This window comes from Drosophila montana, unplaced genomic scaffold (genome assembly GCF_035044405.1).
Source record: "Drosophila montana isolate Dmon_TW-CO22-7 unplaced genomic scaffold, ASM3504440v1 contig_3218_1, whole genome shotgun sequence".
NCBI lineage: Eukaryota > Metazoa > Arthropoda > Insecta > Diptera > Drosophilidae > Drosophila > Drosophila montana.
This window is the reverse complement of record NW_026998098.1, coordinates 2,201,768-2,218,641: the sequence shown is the minus strand read 5'-3', so window position 1 is coordinate 2,218,641 and position 16,874 is coordinate 2,201,768. Positions and strand designations below refer to the sequence as shown.

At 35.1% G+C, this 16,874-nt stretch overlaps 1 protein-coding gene across 1 annotated transcript; it reads left to right on the top strand.

The window, feature by feature from the left end:
• Positions 1-10,277: 10,277 nt before the first annotated feature.
• LOC135433526 (cationic amino acid transporter 3-like) lies at positions 10,278-16,579 on the top strand. The gene is made up of 3 exons (XM_064689636.1): positions 10,278-10,439; positions 13,640-14,257; positions 14,329-16,579. Exons 2-3 carry the CDS (start codon positions 13,642-13,644, stop codon positions 15,546-15,548), a joined length of 1,836 nt encoding a protein of 611 aa, XP_064545706.1. The 5' UTR covers positions 10,278-10,439; positions 13,640-13,641; the 3' UTR covers positions 15,549-16,579.
• The last annotated feature ends 295 nt before the right edge of the window (positions 16,580-16,874 follow it).

Here is a 16,874-nt window from a genome sequence, read left to right as displayed (position 1 = left end):
ATGATTTCGATATTGATTTTTATCGATTGCTTCGAAACGGGGGCAAGTTATCGATTATCGGAAATACATGCGGACGAAAAGATAGACAGACAGACGGACAAGGCTAGATCGAGTCGGCTATTGATGCTGACTAATAATATACTTATTTTATACTATAAGTGGTCGAAGATGCTTCCTCCTGCCGGTTACATAAATTTGCACAAAACCAATATACCCGTTTTCCTCATTTTCAATGGGTACAGGGTATAAAAACTAAATACTTTTTTATGCATGAATACAAATTTGACAGCTGAATTTTTGACAGATAATTTCATATTGAAGGAATAGGAATAACCCAGTAGCTGTTCTCGATCTCTTTTTCGACTTTATTTCCAGTCGTGCGGACTCTGAAATGCAAAACAGCTGTTTGATCTCAAAGCTTATAAATGATGTAGCTAGACTAAGCTCAGTTTTTCGTGGCAGCTGTTGTACACGTGATAACCTTAAGCCGTTTACCTTGAAGCGTGACTACCTCAAGTTTCCACAGTAAGCGCATTGTGGTACATTCAAATTAAAATTGCTAAATACAAACAACTTTGAATCTACTCGATCTAAGAAAAGATATAATTAAAGATGTTCTTTAAGTGTGTGCATTATACATTAAACATATATATATATAGTTGGGCTTGGGACACGATTTGGTTCTGGCAATAATATTTCTGGGAATTCACTTATCTAATCCACATATTCATTGTAGCAATTTATGAGTCAATAATTCCGTTTTTTCTTTGTAATATTTTCCTAGCATTTAATCACGTTGTTTTATTGCGGGAATGCAGTTTGTTATAAATGTTTTTAAGGTTTAGAAGTAAAAATAGTTATATCACTAAATGTAAAATTCGCGATGGTCTGGCAACTCTGATCAAAATAATTAACTAACAAAGTTAATAAGTACGAATAAATACCATGTAAGCTTAAGGAGATTATAGAGATTGAATAGATTGTATTATTTATATGAAGGTCTCATGTTAATTATATAATTAATTAATTAATTAATAATTATTAATAATTTAATAGTAAAATATATTAATATTTATGTATAGAGATAGTCTATAGATAAGTTAATTTTTTCTTAAGGAAATCAGTAATAAATACATAGTTTTAACGTTTTGTTTTTTTACTTTAATATTTAAGCATAGATCAGGAAATATATAGATAAGTACTTATTAACTTAATAAATATGCATGAAGCTAACATACCTTTGTAGCATTGATTACAGGGTACCTTAACGATTTAAGATAAAATACATAGTAGTTAACGTTTCTGATATCCATTTTCTCTTTTCCGCAATTTATCGTTATGTCTGTCTTTATCTTTTTTTCCCCCCTTTTTTAATATATAAGAATAGAGCAGTAGGAATATAGGTAAGTTTTCTAAAATAATTCTGCATACAACTTATATACCCTTGTCGCATTGATTACAGAGTATCGTAACGATCGACGATAAAACGGATAGTTGTTAATGTATTCTGTTTTGTGCTTGTTCTTGTTTCTTTTTTCGGCAATTTATCGTTATGTTTGTCTTTATATTTGCATCAGCCTCATTAACATTATTCGCTTTCTTACGCATTTTCAACATTGCCGTTTGCTCAGTTTGTATTTTTGAAATATTTTACTTAATTTAATTTCTCTTCTGCTTTGCTTGTGTTTTTTTTTGTTTTAACGAGACAATCGCCGAAGAAACGCTGTAAAAAGTGCGAATGCACGAGTATGCAAAAATTATAAAAAAAACGTGAATGTTGAATAAATTAAGTAAACAAGCGCCGCACTTGTTTCCATTTTTTTTTTGTTTTAATTTTTTTTTAAATATATTTTTCCAGTTTGTCACTTCACAAGTCTTGACTTTTAGTGTTGTTTTTTAAGTATAAAATAAAAGTGCATAACAATTTGTGAATATATTTCATACAAAGTCATTGTCGAGTGCATTTCGTTGAATGTTGTGATTTACGTGAACGAATAAATAAATAAAACAAATAAAATATATCTTACAAATACTGATTGCAAATAAAACAAAGGAAGCGCCAACGAAAAAAAGGTAAATTGCAAAGGTAAAATAAGCTTGGAATGGAAACAATTTTAAAAATATGCGAAACTGTCTAAGCAAGCTGTCTAATTTTTCAATTAAATGTCACAATTTGATTTATATGTCAGTGCGAGCTTTAAATCTGCGCCAGTTTTATATACCCTTCAATAGGGTATTATAATTTTGTTATGAAATATGTACTTTTTCCTTTCTACCTTCCTTTCTCGTTTACTTTGTGTTTTCCATGGCTTTACGATCTTTTTAGCGATCTTCCCTTCCCTTCTCGTTTTTGCTTGGCAACCACTTTCTTTCTCTCTCGCTCTTCTTTATCTTTATTTTTGAACATCAACTAAGCAAGATTTTAGAACATAAATGACATCATTTTTGGTCTTTTTTTTTTGGGTAAAATGTTTGTTCATTCTCTATTCTACATTTGGGAGCATCTCATATTAGTTTTGTTGCCGGAAATATAGTTTTAAAAAGTTCTCGTGGGTAGCTTTGAGTTCTTTGTCTATGTCATTGCAAATCTCGGCTCGTTTGTACATTAGAACTGAGTATTTTTATCTCCATTTGCTTGCCAAATGAGGGGCTCTTAAAGTCTTGCAAAAATGATGTGGCGTTAAATTGAAATAAAAGCAAAAAACACTTGCAATGATGAATGAATGATTTCAGCGACCATAATTCTAAACAGCACTTAAGTTCTATACTCTATTGAAAGTAATTTATGATCCAAGGTCTCTTAGGTTTTGCTATTTCATTTCTGGCCACACTTCTGGCTGATTGTATTACAAGGAGTTTTTATTGAAAGGCCCCCTGGCAACAAGTTCTTAAGCAGGTTCAAAATTCGCAATATCACTGATTAAAAATAATCTATTAAATTATCGGCACATGATTAAATATGATTTCTATTTGTTAGTCTAAAGGGTTTTTTTTCATAAATACTTAAGCTTTTGATGCTTATCTAAAGCGCACTTCACACTTATCTAAAAACAACACATTTTCATCGATATTTAAAGACCATAAAACGTTCTAATGACAATTAGGTGAAACACCCATAGACTTGAATATATATCGTTTCATTTGACGTCTGATAATACAAATTAGTCCTATCAAATTTCAGCCGTGGGAAACAATATAATAGCAATTCTTATCAAGTTCTGTATTATTATAGGGCAGTATGAGGTCTTACCGAAATGTCTGTCTTACAATGTAAATGCAGATAAACAAGTCAAGGAGCTGTGCCATTTAGTTATTAGTCAGTTACTATATATATATAAAACTATATATATTAATGCACTTTTAGGAACATTAATTTCTGACTTACTGACATAAAGTTTTGTGAAATATACCGAGAAATAAAGGTTGGCTACCAAAGGATGTACAATTTATACAAAAAGGAGTAGAAAAGTTCGAAAAGCGAAATGAAACATATCAGAAGAAGAGGCGTAAAACCCCAATATACTTCAGCTTCTTATACACTCTTCGAAGAGTTACTAGACTTATTTTGCTTGGTTGGTAGGTAGGCTTTTTTTTCTTTCCAGCTCACGAGCGCTTTCTTGTAATTAGCTCGCTTGAATTACCCTTGCAACTGCCTTTGACTTTTTCGCAGCCGGCATGCAAACGTCAAGAACGTTCACCCATTCATGGGCACCGTCAACTCCGTCATCTCTTAACCCTTCTGCCCCTTCTGAATGAAATAAAAAACACCGCATACGGTGCTTCAAAGTCACAAACAATTTTCAAGCAACGCTGAGCACTCAACAGGCCGCATTAAAATACAAGCCATTGTTGTAAATACCCGAACAGACCGCAACTCCCAGGTTTTTCTCCATAGATGAACAACAAATCTTCCATCTAACAGGCGGCCGTTCATTTCAATTTCGTCGTTTTTAATGGCAAATTATAAACAATATTTGTTACTCGACTCGACTCTTCAACTAATCTCAAACTTTTCAAAAAAAAACCTAAAAAAAGTATATTTTTTTTATTGTATTATTTATATCAGAGTTCAGTGCCTTTACTCGGCTACTTTAGCAAATTACATTGTGGGTCTCGAATTTCACAAGACTTGACTGTACAATTTGCAATAACAGGCTGACTGCACAGATAATAGGTCTAGAGATAGCAAAGTTGCATTCCAAACTTGAAAAAGGCTTTTTATAAGTATGTATGTAGTACGTATTGGAGGAGGGTACCTTAGCAGAGTTGCATTAATGAAATCACACACTCTTATATACTCTATATAAGAGTGGAACATAAGTTATATCATAGCAAACTTAGTTACATTAGCCTGAACAGCCTAAATTTGCAGACGTTCAACAATGTATAAGAGCTAAGTGAAATGTATAAGAGATCTACATAACAGCTAAGTATCAATAGGAACTCTACGAACTACAAAAACCTTCTAGGTCAGGTAGCTTTTGTACTTGAACTTGGTATTCTTCTCTCTCTGTAGCTAAAATTGATTATACTAGTATATTATACTCTGATCACTTTTATAAGAGGGGAATAAAGTGTATATCAAGATGGGCATCCGCACATTAAAAGCTGTTCCTGAATGTTTGAAAATAAAGGGTAGAGAATAGGATAAAGGAGGATATAGTATAGACATATACATAATGTAATCTGTTGAACTTTATTACTACAAGTATTGTCATCTGAGATAATTCTAAGTATCCATATATTAGCATGGGACTCAATCCCTGAACCTCGTTAATCAGTAGAAATCTGCTATATATCCAATGTGAGCTCCTGAACTTGAAATTCTCCTCTAGCCGTGGTAGACAATTTCGAAAAAATGATTCCGTAAGCTACGCCGGATGAGCTTAGTATACTAAGTATGACAATAGGATAGAATGATCTATATACATAGGTGACTTGTTTGTGTGTCACCTTTTGTATTCTTATCGTAAGGCAACCTTAAATAGCATTATTAATGGCTCAAAATAAAACCCCCCGCAATAACTGTAATCACCTGAACTATATGCTATGCAAGTTAGCGATTGTGAACTCACATCACGAGTCGCTCGTGCCTTAAAGTCTGTAAATATTTGCTAGAAAACGCGTACATAGAGCAGATCATAAATTTTATATATGCCGCAGTGGCGTAGACAGATGGGGGTAGGGTATGATATATACAAGTACCCGATAACTGGCAAAGGTATTCTAAGTAGTATTTCGATTGGTTAAAATGTTGTACAGTAAACAGAACTTAGTACCTGAAGGGCCCCTCTCAAAAATACATTGTGACACCGCTAGGGAAAGAAAGTACTTCAGACTTTATCTAAACAAGACCTTTGCAAATGTCTTTACATTCCAATTATCAACAAAGGCATACACATGCCCAGATAATTCCAAGACACGGGTTGACTTCAAGATAATGAACGAAAAAACCCAAAAATAAAACAAAATTTAAAACGGACCAACTGCTAAGCGAATCTGTTATCAAGTCGTCGACACAACATGGAAATTATGTTCGCCTCAGTTGAAATCGTCATAATGTGCAATTATCTCTTATCTGAAAGTCTGGCAAATGCTTCATAGATGAATGGTGCCTACTTTTATTGCAATGGCTATAAAGGGAATCAACTTTTATAGCCCAGAGGCCGACTTTGCACTTGCCAAACGCGTGTTTCCCTAGACTTAGGGGTTCTGACTGTCGCTTTATACTTAAGATGTCTGGCCAGATGAAGCACCAATTACGCATTTGGGAAGCCATATAATTTATACATTTATCGCTAAAGAATTCTTATGGTACCAAAAAAGGAAAAAAACAAAACTTTTTAAATTGGAAATGTTTACGATAGCTATTTATTAGGGGGGATTATAAAATAACTAATGATTTTGAAACTATATTACTTGAATATTGAGTCTTAACCCATTAAGTAGGGATAGATTTTTTATATTAGAAAAAGAATATTTTTTTCTTATTTCGTTTTTAATATATTAAAGCGTATTGTAAAAGGAATGTAAATCTCAAAATCTTGGATGTAGAAAATATACAAAATCTTAAAATGATCAACAATGTTTAAGAGCTAAGAGAAACATATAAGAGATAGATATGATATCTGAGTATCAATATAAACTCTATAACTAATCTTCTGCTAGGTATGTTTTCAATATCACTTGAACTGGATATTCCATTTCTGTGTACTCTTTGTACTTTTATACGGGAGGATAAGAGGATGTTCAGGATATGAAGTATGAGGTATATTGATATAGGCAACCAGCTGCTAAGTATATTGGTATACTAAAGAGATATGGCATATATATTGAATGATATAATGAGATGTAGATTGTAACTATTATTATAGTATAGTATAGAATACAATACTATGTCCATGCCTGGGAAGGCACTTGCCCAACGCGTGTTACCCTAGACTTTGCCGTTCATACTCAAGATGTCTGGCCGGATGAAGCACATAACATATTATGCATACAGGAAGTCATATAATTTATGCATTTATAGCAATTGAATTCTTATGGTACGAAAACATTTTTAAATTGGGGGATTATAAATTAACTAACGTGTTTAGTAGAACTTTAGGTACGATCTTTTTATATTAAATGAAAATTTAGAAAGAGAAGACAGCAATATACAGTTCGAGTAAAGGAAACAAGGGACGAATTAATATATTTTTCTTAATTTAGTTACGATTTAGTAATGAAAATCTTTAAATAAATAAACTTATTTTAATCATTCGCATATTGTATGATTAAGGTGCTTGTTTATTTCATAAATTTGATACTTCGGATTTACTACGCGGCTTCAGAATTATTTAGGGTGTGCTATGCCTAAATAAGCTGATTAGTTTATTACCTAGTTATAAGTTTTTGACATTCCCATTGAGCGCATTATACAATGATATAGTTAAGCATCGAAATTTTGATAGTTAAGTGTGTATCGAATCAGTTAATCCTGCTGACGTCCGGGCTAAATGGACGTTAAGATAATTATGAATATTTTGTGTACTTCCAGCAAACAAATAGAAATCGTAAATTAGGGTTATTCACTAGAAATCATATAACCAACAAGTGTTTCACTTTTATCCATTTTATGGTTGCAGTGTATAAGTAAATACGTTAGGTAAATATAAATCAAGCTACAGAAAAAAAATGCAACAGCGATCCATAAATTAAATGTATATTATAGATATGATATCAATAGTCGTCATACATATATTCAGTGAACGATACTGCAGCTAAATGTATCTATGGCATGTGAGAGTTATACAAAATGACAATGGAGACCGGACGACACCTTGTAAAGGTGTCAAAATATTTGCGGAAAGCCAAAGCAAATGATTGTCAAATATAAAGAGTTGACAATAAATAGTGTAAATATTTGCAAATAATTGAAAAAAATTAATTGGGCGCAATTCAATTAGCAGACAAATTCGATATGCCTAATAGGGAAGGTAAATTGTGTCTGTGACGTCCCTGGCTTACTTAATGTCTCACCTGTGTGCGTTGGTGACGTCAAAAGATCTCATCGAACTGTGAATTGAATCCGTAATGGAGCTCTAATAAAAGTTTAAATAGTGATTGCGCTATAAATTTGGTTGGCTTGAGTTGGGCTGGTTTAGTCTGTGGACTTCTCGATTTCATTTGATGTCATTACTCGTAAACTGGGCCTGTTGCATGTCGATTTGTCTATAGGCCAAGAAACTCGCTTTGGAAATCTACTTAATTGCGGCGTGATTTGTTTTACAAGTTTGTCTGGCAGTTCATTTGTGTTTCTAGCTTTGATTTCTTGTATTTGTTTTTTGGCTGTATTCCATTTAGAGCTCTACATTCGAGAAGTTTTTTGAACATGCACAAAAATAGAAAAATGCGTCAAGTCATTGATCTTGCTCGAGGCCTGGCTCTGAACTTTGGAGTCTATTTTGAGCCATCTGTTGGTCAAGTTGATGTTGATGTTGACTGGTTGTTGTTGTTTTTTTTTTTTTTTTTTTGCTGGCAATTTCGCCATAGAGTCTAGTGGGTAATGGAAAATTACTGGGCTTGTTGGAAATCTTGTTATTCAGCATGCAAAGGCGTCGATCTATGCAAAAAGCGACTTCATGGCTTGTGTCATGTGATCTACCGGTAGATTGTTGATATTCGTTGCACTTTTTTACCTCAAGATTAAACCTAGGAGTATGATGGATGCCTTAAGTTAAAAGTTGTTATACCTTTTAACTTTGTCACCAAATTTGTAACGCTTAGAAGGAGTCGTCTCCGACCCCATTAAGTGCATATATTCTTGATCCGTATCAACAGTCGAGCTGATATAGCCATGCCCGTCTGTTTGTTTCTAATTCTTCTTATCAGGAAACTCAGCAATAAGCTTTACTATTCTCCCAGCATATCTGCGATATCGCATCAAATCGAACTACTTTATTGTCTAGAGCCAATAACAATTGTTTGGAAATAAAGCTTACTTAGACAGCTTTTCTCATCCACAGGGTATTTATTTTCAAGTTTCCGAAGATAGCCGTTCTTGCTTGTTATATGTATATTTCATTTGTATTTTTTTTTTTATGAGATCAGTTAAAACTTCTTCCGTTTCTATATTTAAAATGCTTAAAATACACTTTTTAAATTATCTTATTTATTTTGTAGTCGGAGAACTTGATTTAATATTTACTTATATACTTTAAGAGTTTCTTCAGCAGTAATAAAAATAATCTAAAAAAAATTTTCCATATCTATCAAAACGGGTAGCTCGTTTTGCTTAACCGTTATTAAACAGTTATTCAACGAGTATTTTTCCAGCTGTTTCTAAAATCAATATGCATGATCTACCAGTCGATCCGAAGCGTAAATGTGCCAAGGTTAATTCCTAGGCGCTTATAACAACGCTCTAGTTTAAGCTGGACGCATTCTATGACTTTACGTGTGTTTTGTGTCACATTTTTACGATTTACAAATATTGTCGTTGTTGTTGTTTGTTCGTGATTTGCAGAGTCAAGGGTTTGGTTTAGATAGGCCCGTGCTAGGGGACGGACGTGTCTGAATGTTTTCGGCGCTTATCATACAGAAAGAGCCATAAGCTCGTTTACAAGCGGACAAGTGGTCAGTAAATGTGTTTAACAAGCTGTCAACATTTTCCGATATGCGGCCCAGAGTCGTGCGACTAATCAATGGCACGAGCGCCATACGACAGCGAATGCCACAAAAACATAACTAGCCTGACTCTGAGATACCCTAGGCTTACATGATCATAGATACCATAAACAAAAAGCAAGTCTAACTGTGAGATGCCCTAGGCTTTTATGATCAAAGATAGTATAAACATATAACAAGCCAATTCTGTGATACTCTAGGCTTACAAGATCAAAGATAACATAAACACATAACTAGCCCAACTTTTGGATACCCTAGGCATATATGATCTAAGATAGCATAAGCACATAACCAGCCCAACTGTGAGATACCTTAAGATGATATAAGATAGCATAAACCTATAAGGAATCTAACTGTGAGATACCCAAGGCTTATATGATCAAAGATAGGATAAACACATAACAAGCACAACTGTCAGATACCCTGGGCTTATAAGATCTAAGATATCATAATCGATATCATCTGTCATGAAAAAGCCCTACAGTTAATGTAAAGTGTTTAACAATTATTTAAATATTATCATTAATGTGATAAACGATCCAAAAAATAACACAAATTGTGATATTCTAAAAAAAAATACAAATTTTACAAAATAAATAAAATAAAGCTACATATACAAATTTTTTAAATAAAAAATATATATATTAACTATTTAAATAAATGTTGAGCTGTAAATTATAAGTTCTTGAGTTCGCCGAAATATTTGTTTACCAACTAATACGCCCTATCCTTACTTCATATCCTCACGCAATATACCCTGTAAAGCTAATCACCTGTGACGTCAAAGGTCGTTCTGTTTAACTTATCTCTGGCTGGCAGGGTTCAACAAATTGATACAATACCAAACCAACAACTAATCTTGGCCAAATTCGCCACAAATCGGTTTTAACCGGAAATCCAGAGCTGGATGGAAAATACTGCAACATTCAGTCGCCGTCGCCGTCGACGACGTCGTCGCCGTCGATGTCGTCGTCTGTTCGCTTTCGTTAAGAAAAAGTTGTTAACAAATTATTGTTGCTGTTGTTGTTATTATTGTTATTACTGGCCGGCAGCCAGGGCAAGGCTTTAAGCGTTCCAACGCCAACGCCGCACGATCAGAATGACTTTGGAGCGCGTCGCGCGCGGTCGTTAAAATTAAGTTGAGTCTGAAGTTTTGTTTGGTCGAAAAAAAAGCGCTACCAACTTTTACTGTAGCCGACAGTTGATGTCAATTTGCGATTAAAGTGATATTTTTCAGGCCTAAAAAGTAAAAAAGCTAAAAGCCTAAACAAGTATGTGAATATATAAAAATGCTCAACAAATAAAATAAGTATAAAGAACTTTAAGAAAACTTAGCAAATGTCTTAAATGCAATATTTAAAAGGACTAGTTAAAAGGACTAGTTTTTATAAGTGTGTATGTGTGTGTGTTATTACCTGTCAATTTAATAGAATATTCAGTGTTTTCTTGTCGAATTGAAGAACTTGAATGTTTAAACAAATAGAATGGAAAAGTATCTCGCGTACAAACTCATTAAAGAATATACAATAATTAAAAAAATTATCTATAAAAGTTTACAGCCGCTGATAAAATTGTGCAATTTACAAACCGCAAAGGTTGTCAAAGTTAAACGCGAGCTTTTATCACAAGAACACTTTAAAAAAAAAAATAATATAATATAATGATAAAAGTATATATATTATAAGAAAAAGGAAAATAAACTCGAAATAACTGAACACGCAAGAGCCACATGCTCAAATCCAACCCACAAACAACTATATAAATTTATTACTGAAAAACTAGTTTCTTTTAGTTCTTGACCCAATAGATCGGGATTCATGGATCTAGCCAATGCCGATTTAGACTCGTCGCTTATGAGATCATGTACAATATTCTAATACGAACTTTAACCGTGTTTTCATTTGAAGTGTTATCAACGCACTTGAAATCAAGTACAAAACGATATCTCGGTTCGATTAGAGTTGAAGTGAAAGTACTTTTGAATGAATACGACTTTCATATATTTTGTTTTTACTAGATAATACTTGAGTTTTTCAAGGCGAATCATAAATACTCGCTGGCAAATTAAGTGTATAGCCACAGTAAATCATACGAGACCAAAAGGATTTATAATTTCGTTATGCTCTGCAATGCCAATTATAATTTTTAGTTAACTCACTTCCTTAAGCAGCTGATAATACCTATATACTATATACATATATATATATATATATATGCAGTTGAACATAGCGACAGTTATGGTCTTAGCCTTGTATGGCACGTGTTTAGCATTAATTAAACGGATTCAATAAAACATTACTATAACGAGTCGATCTGTCCTAATTTGTATGCCCAGCAAGAGTCTATAAAAGCGATTCAAAATTGACCCACAAAATAAGTGACCTTCGCACTGAGTTACGTGGGAAATGTGAATGGTAGATGCGCTCATTAATCAGATACTACATCGTCCAATATTAGATGCGGAAACAGGTCTGCCATATTTGGTCTCTAGTCAACATGGGTTCAAAATGGAATACGTTTTGTTATTGGTTACTTATCAGTTGTGTCCATGAACAAAAGCCAGATTAACGGCAATAAAAACGAACAAAAAATGAATGGTACACGATATTGACTTTGACTTTTCGACAGTTTTATAGCAGCGCTCGATTCCATAAATAAATCCAGAATTCAATTGTAATTACATCAAATTCAAGTGTTAAAACCAAATGCTATGGATTACGGATCCGCACAAAAAAAAAAAACAGAATAGAAAATAAAATAACGATTAGATAGGCGTTGTGGGGCGCGTGCTTTACTTAGTTCCTGGAATTATTGACATTGGATTATTGTGCGCTATCAAAATGTCTGAAGTATCGCTTATGTCGTAGGCGTCGACGACCCAAAATAACAATAGCTATATCTAACAAATTTGATATCAATTTATTAGTCTGGATAGTAAATACTCAGCTGTAGTCTGCTGATAATTTGTATTCTAATGTAGAATAGAGGGCATGATAATGCCGTCAATTATATGGCGTTTAAAAACCAATCTACAGATTGTGGTTGGAGTTATAAAATAAAAGAATATAACTTAAAAAGAAAGCATTTTGCCTTATCAACAGGTTGCTTAAGATCAGCAAACTCTTAAAAAGTTCTTTGAAACCAATTTTAAAAAAGAAAAGACTTAAACTTAGGATAAACTTTCATTCGTATTGAAGTAAGACGAATATATCATATAGAACGAAGATATGCATATATTTAATACCCCTTGTTATTAAAGGCAATATAAATATTTTGATTCAATATCTTTTAAAGTTACCTGTTTTATTTTGTCACCTGTTTTAAGGTGCAAGCATTTTCAAATTGCGCTCGTTTTACTTTAAATATGTTTAAATATATACATACGAATATATATATGTATATATATCTGTACAGAGTGCTAATGACTTTTGTAAATTACAACAATTGTTGTTCTAATGTCTATCAAATAAGCAGCAAAATTGCATTCCGTATTACTAATCACGAATTTCAATTGCAAAACAAAATGTATATGTATAAATTGTTTGAATGTTCTAAAAGACTTGATTCGCGTGGATCTATAAAATCCGAACTAACTTTCAATTTGCGATTTACTTAATCGCGTCTAATGCCTTTTTGTGTCTGTCTTATTAAATGTTGTTGTTGTTGCTGTGTGTTGTTACAGCCGTGTATTGGTATGACAAATCGCATTCAGTTGGCCTATTGAAATAACTTGTTACGAAATGGAAAAACTTGAGCTCGAGCGTCACAATTGCCGCTTGTAGCTTATCGACAGATATTGAGGGCTCTGAGGGATAAGATAAGATAAACATGACCTGGACAATGTCTAAGCGAACAGTTCGTTTCATATCTTTATAAAGCATATCAAGTAATGCAGCACTATGTGGACAAATAAAAATGTTCCACATGATTCACACGTTTCTAAACTGAAGTAATTATGTAGTACTTTTCCAACATTAAAAGACTTGAGGATAACAAATCTTTAAGCCCCTTAACAAGTTGTGTCGGACATTATTTATTGAGTAATATATAAGATGTGCCATGAACATGTCTATATAAATAAATATGTATGAAAATATATATACACTTACAGAGCCATATAGGAGAGAGACAGTCTAGTCTAAAAAACACATCACTGAAACAACAAAAGAAGTAGAGAGTGTGTTAGAGTAAGAATTAAATTTATATTCGTGAGAATTGCATAGAAGGGCATATTTAAAAATACGTTTAACTTGATATCCATTTCCAAAATATGTTTAAATAAATTTAAAAATGAGTAAAAATGTGTTAAACAGGAATTAAAATAAAAGTAACAATTGCATAATAAACTATAGCATGACTAGAATTCAATCAATATAATCATAATTATACGAAATATAGTAATTATTTAAATTATTTCAAAATAAAAAGCAGAGAAATTAAATGATAAAATATAACTACTTTCAATTTGCAGTCATGTTTAACTTATGGAAAGCCCTCACCCGCCGTAAAACGGACGATGTGCATGAGAGTGAATCAAAGCTGGCCCGTGTGCTCAATCTCTTTGATCTGACGGCGCTCGGAGTGGGCAGCACATTGGGCCTGGGCGTCTATGTGCTGGCCGGCCAGGTGGCCTACAATATAGCGGGTCCAGCGGTGACCATATCCTTTCTGATAGCTGCCGTCGCCTCGGCATTTGCGGGCATTTGCTATGCAGAGTTTGCGGCACGTGTGCCCAAGGCGGGCAGCGCCTATGTGTACAGTTATGTGACCATTGGCGAGTTTGTAGCCTTCACCATTGGCTGGAACCTGATACTGGAGTATGTGATTGGCACAGCTTCGGTGGCACGCGGCCTGAGTGGTTACTTTGACTCGTTGATCGATAACAACATGTCCAAGGCGCTAAACGCAACAATGCCCATCAAGGTGAGCTTTCTGGGCGACTATCCGGACTTCTTGTCCTTCGGCATGGTCCTGCTGCTGGCCGCCCTGCTGGCCTTTGGCGCCAAGGAGTCCAGTTTCTTGAACAACATATTTACCACCGTTAATCTGGTGACCATTGGCATTGTGCTGGTTGCGGGTGGCATGAACGGTGAGTAATTAGTCTAGTATATCTATATTTTGATCACTGTTTATTTACGCTCTGCTTCCTCTCATTCACAGCCAATCCGGACAACTGGCGCATTCCAGCCGCCGATGTGCCCGAATGGGCTGGCACCGGCGGCTTCATGCCCTTCGGCATTGCTGGCGTGATGGCTGGTGCCGCGAAATGCTTCTATGGCTTTGTGGGCTTCGATTGCATTGCCACAACCGGCGAGGAGGCCATCAATCCCAAGAGGAATATACCTTTGGCCATTGTGATATCGCTGATCATAATCTTTCTGGCCTACTTTGGTGTGTCCACAGTGCTGACAATGATGCTGCCATATTATCTACAGGATCCGGATGCGCCATTCCCGAAAGCCTTCGATTCGGTCGAGTGGTATACGATCAAATGGATTGTGACGATCGGAGCTGTGTTTGCGCTATGCACCAGCCTGTTGGGCGCCATGTTCCCGCTGCCACGTATACTCTATGCCATGGGCAACGACGGCATTCTGTTCAAGCGTCTGGCCGATGTTCATCCATATACAAAGACGCCGCTGCTGGCGACAATAGTCTCGGGCATATTTGCAGCGGTTATGGCCATGTTATTCAACTTGGATCAATTGGTGGACATGATGTCCATTGGCACACTGCTCGCCTATACGATTGTGGCCATTTGTGTGCTGGTGCTGCGCTATCAGGATGAGCAGATGACCAAATTGGTCTCGGTGCGTGCCCCGAATGTCCTCCGTCAGCTGTTCTGCAACTCTTTCAAGGAGCCAAACACAATGACCTCGGGCATTACCAAAGTTGGCATTGTGGTGTTTGCCATCTTCGCCATCATTTGGTGCATCTTCATGAAGGTCTTCGAACTGCAGGCAACCGGCGGCATTGTCGCCCTCAGTATTGTCGGCCTGCTGCTCATCTGTATATGCATTGTGATTGGCATGCAGCCGGTGTCCACCATAGAGTTGACCTTTAAGGTGCCACTGGTGCCGTTTGTGCCCTGCCTGAGCGTTTTTGTCAACTTGTACCTGATGTTCCAGCTGGATTTGTACACCTGGATACGTTTCCTTATCTGGATTGCCATCGGCTTTATCATTTATTTTGCATACGGCATTCGCAAGTCCACACAGATCACACGTATCCGCAATCACGCCGAGGTGGCCGCCAATGCCATGCAGAATCCGGAACCATTGGAACAGCATGAGAATCGCGCCTTCGAGCCGGACTGGAAGGTTGAAAACGGCATCAAGGCCCTGCAGCCGCCCCCCTATGAGTACTCCGAAAAACTCTAAGTCGGCTCTCGGAGACTCAAACAAGTATTATAAGTTGCCTTGTAGATTTAAGCTGACCTCACACCTGACTTATAACTGAGCCGACAGAATTTTTATTCAGATTTTAATTCTTTTATTTTGCAATCAGTCAATCAATCAGTTTCTTCAGAAGTTGTCTTGCAATTTGTAAATAATTTAACCTTTCGATTAATTACTTTTTTTGTTGTTTATAAATCTTCCATTTAACATTAGTCGAAATCCGTCAATCAGGCTCCTTTAAGATTATAAATAGACATTTTGTTCCGATGAGTGGCATGTGTGAAGCCAGCTTAAGAAATTTAAAGTTAGTTGAGAACGATTTTCGCCCCGTAGCACCCCCCCCACTTATCTTGCTAGTAGCTTCATTTATACTCTGAGTTTAGCTTGCATGTGTTTGTGAGAGAGATGAATAGATTGCGCATAAAAATTAAATGATTCGCCTTGGACGCACGGGCAGCTCCTGTTCCAAGTGGAAGACTCGTGAGTTGCTGCGTTCGACGAGGCATTTGTTATTTTTATGCGCCAGAAATTTAGACACACACGACTTCCTGAAGGCCGCTTAATGCAGTCTTTTAAATTTCCTTTGATATTTTGTATTCGTATTTGATTTTTATTTTAGAGACTCATTTATGATTTTGTTTATTTTCTTTTTTTGTGAACTTTGCTGCCTTTCATTTCTGTACATAATGCCCCCATATTGTTGTGATATTTGTAAATATATATATATATAGATTTATAATGTTCGCATATATTTATATATATTTGTCACAATTCTTGTTGCCGTTATGTAAATGCAATTTGTATCATAATATTAATATTGTCATAGATTTTTATGCAATTTTACAATCCTAAGCTAGTTCTGTATTTAAGTTATTTAGCTGATAAGTTAATGCTCCTCCCTCCCCCAACAAGCGCCCTACCGAACACGTTTTATAATTTGTTCAATGAAAGAGAAACGAATTTTTTTCCCAAAAGTCATTTGTTAAATAAAACGATATGTACAAAAATTAAAATTGGTTTGATTATTGGATTGTAGCTATAAATCTTATCAAGTTAGACATAAAAATAGTTATAGCATGAATGTACTGTACCCCACCTGGAGCTCGTGCTATTTTCTTTTTGCTTATCTTATCGTTTAGATTTCATTTATAATCAAATAAGTCTTGACCAGCAACAAGACTTCGAGAATTGCCATGTCAGGATTAGCAGAAGAAACACCACATTATAAAGCTGTCAACCAACACAACACCACAATTGAGTTACAACTTAAAGGAACAATGAACTCTGAATATATCCAAACTCATAAAT

Excerpts from the sequence above, each read along its gene's own strand:
- LOC135433526 (XM_064689636.1), top strand. The coding sequence starts at position 13,642 with ATGTTTAACTTATGGAAAGCCCTCACCCGCCGTAAAACGGACGATGTG. Across the intron at positions 14,258-14,328 it reads GGTTGCGGGTGGCATGAACG|CCAATCCGGACAACTGGCGC; the intron begins GTGAGTAATTAG and ends TCTCATTCACAG.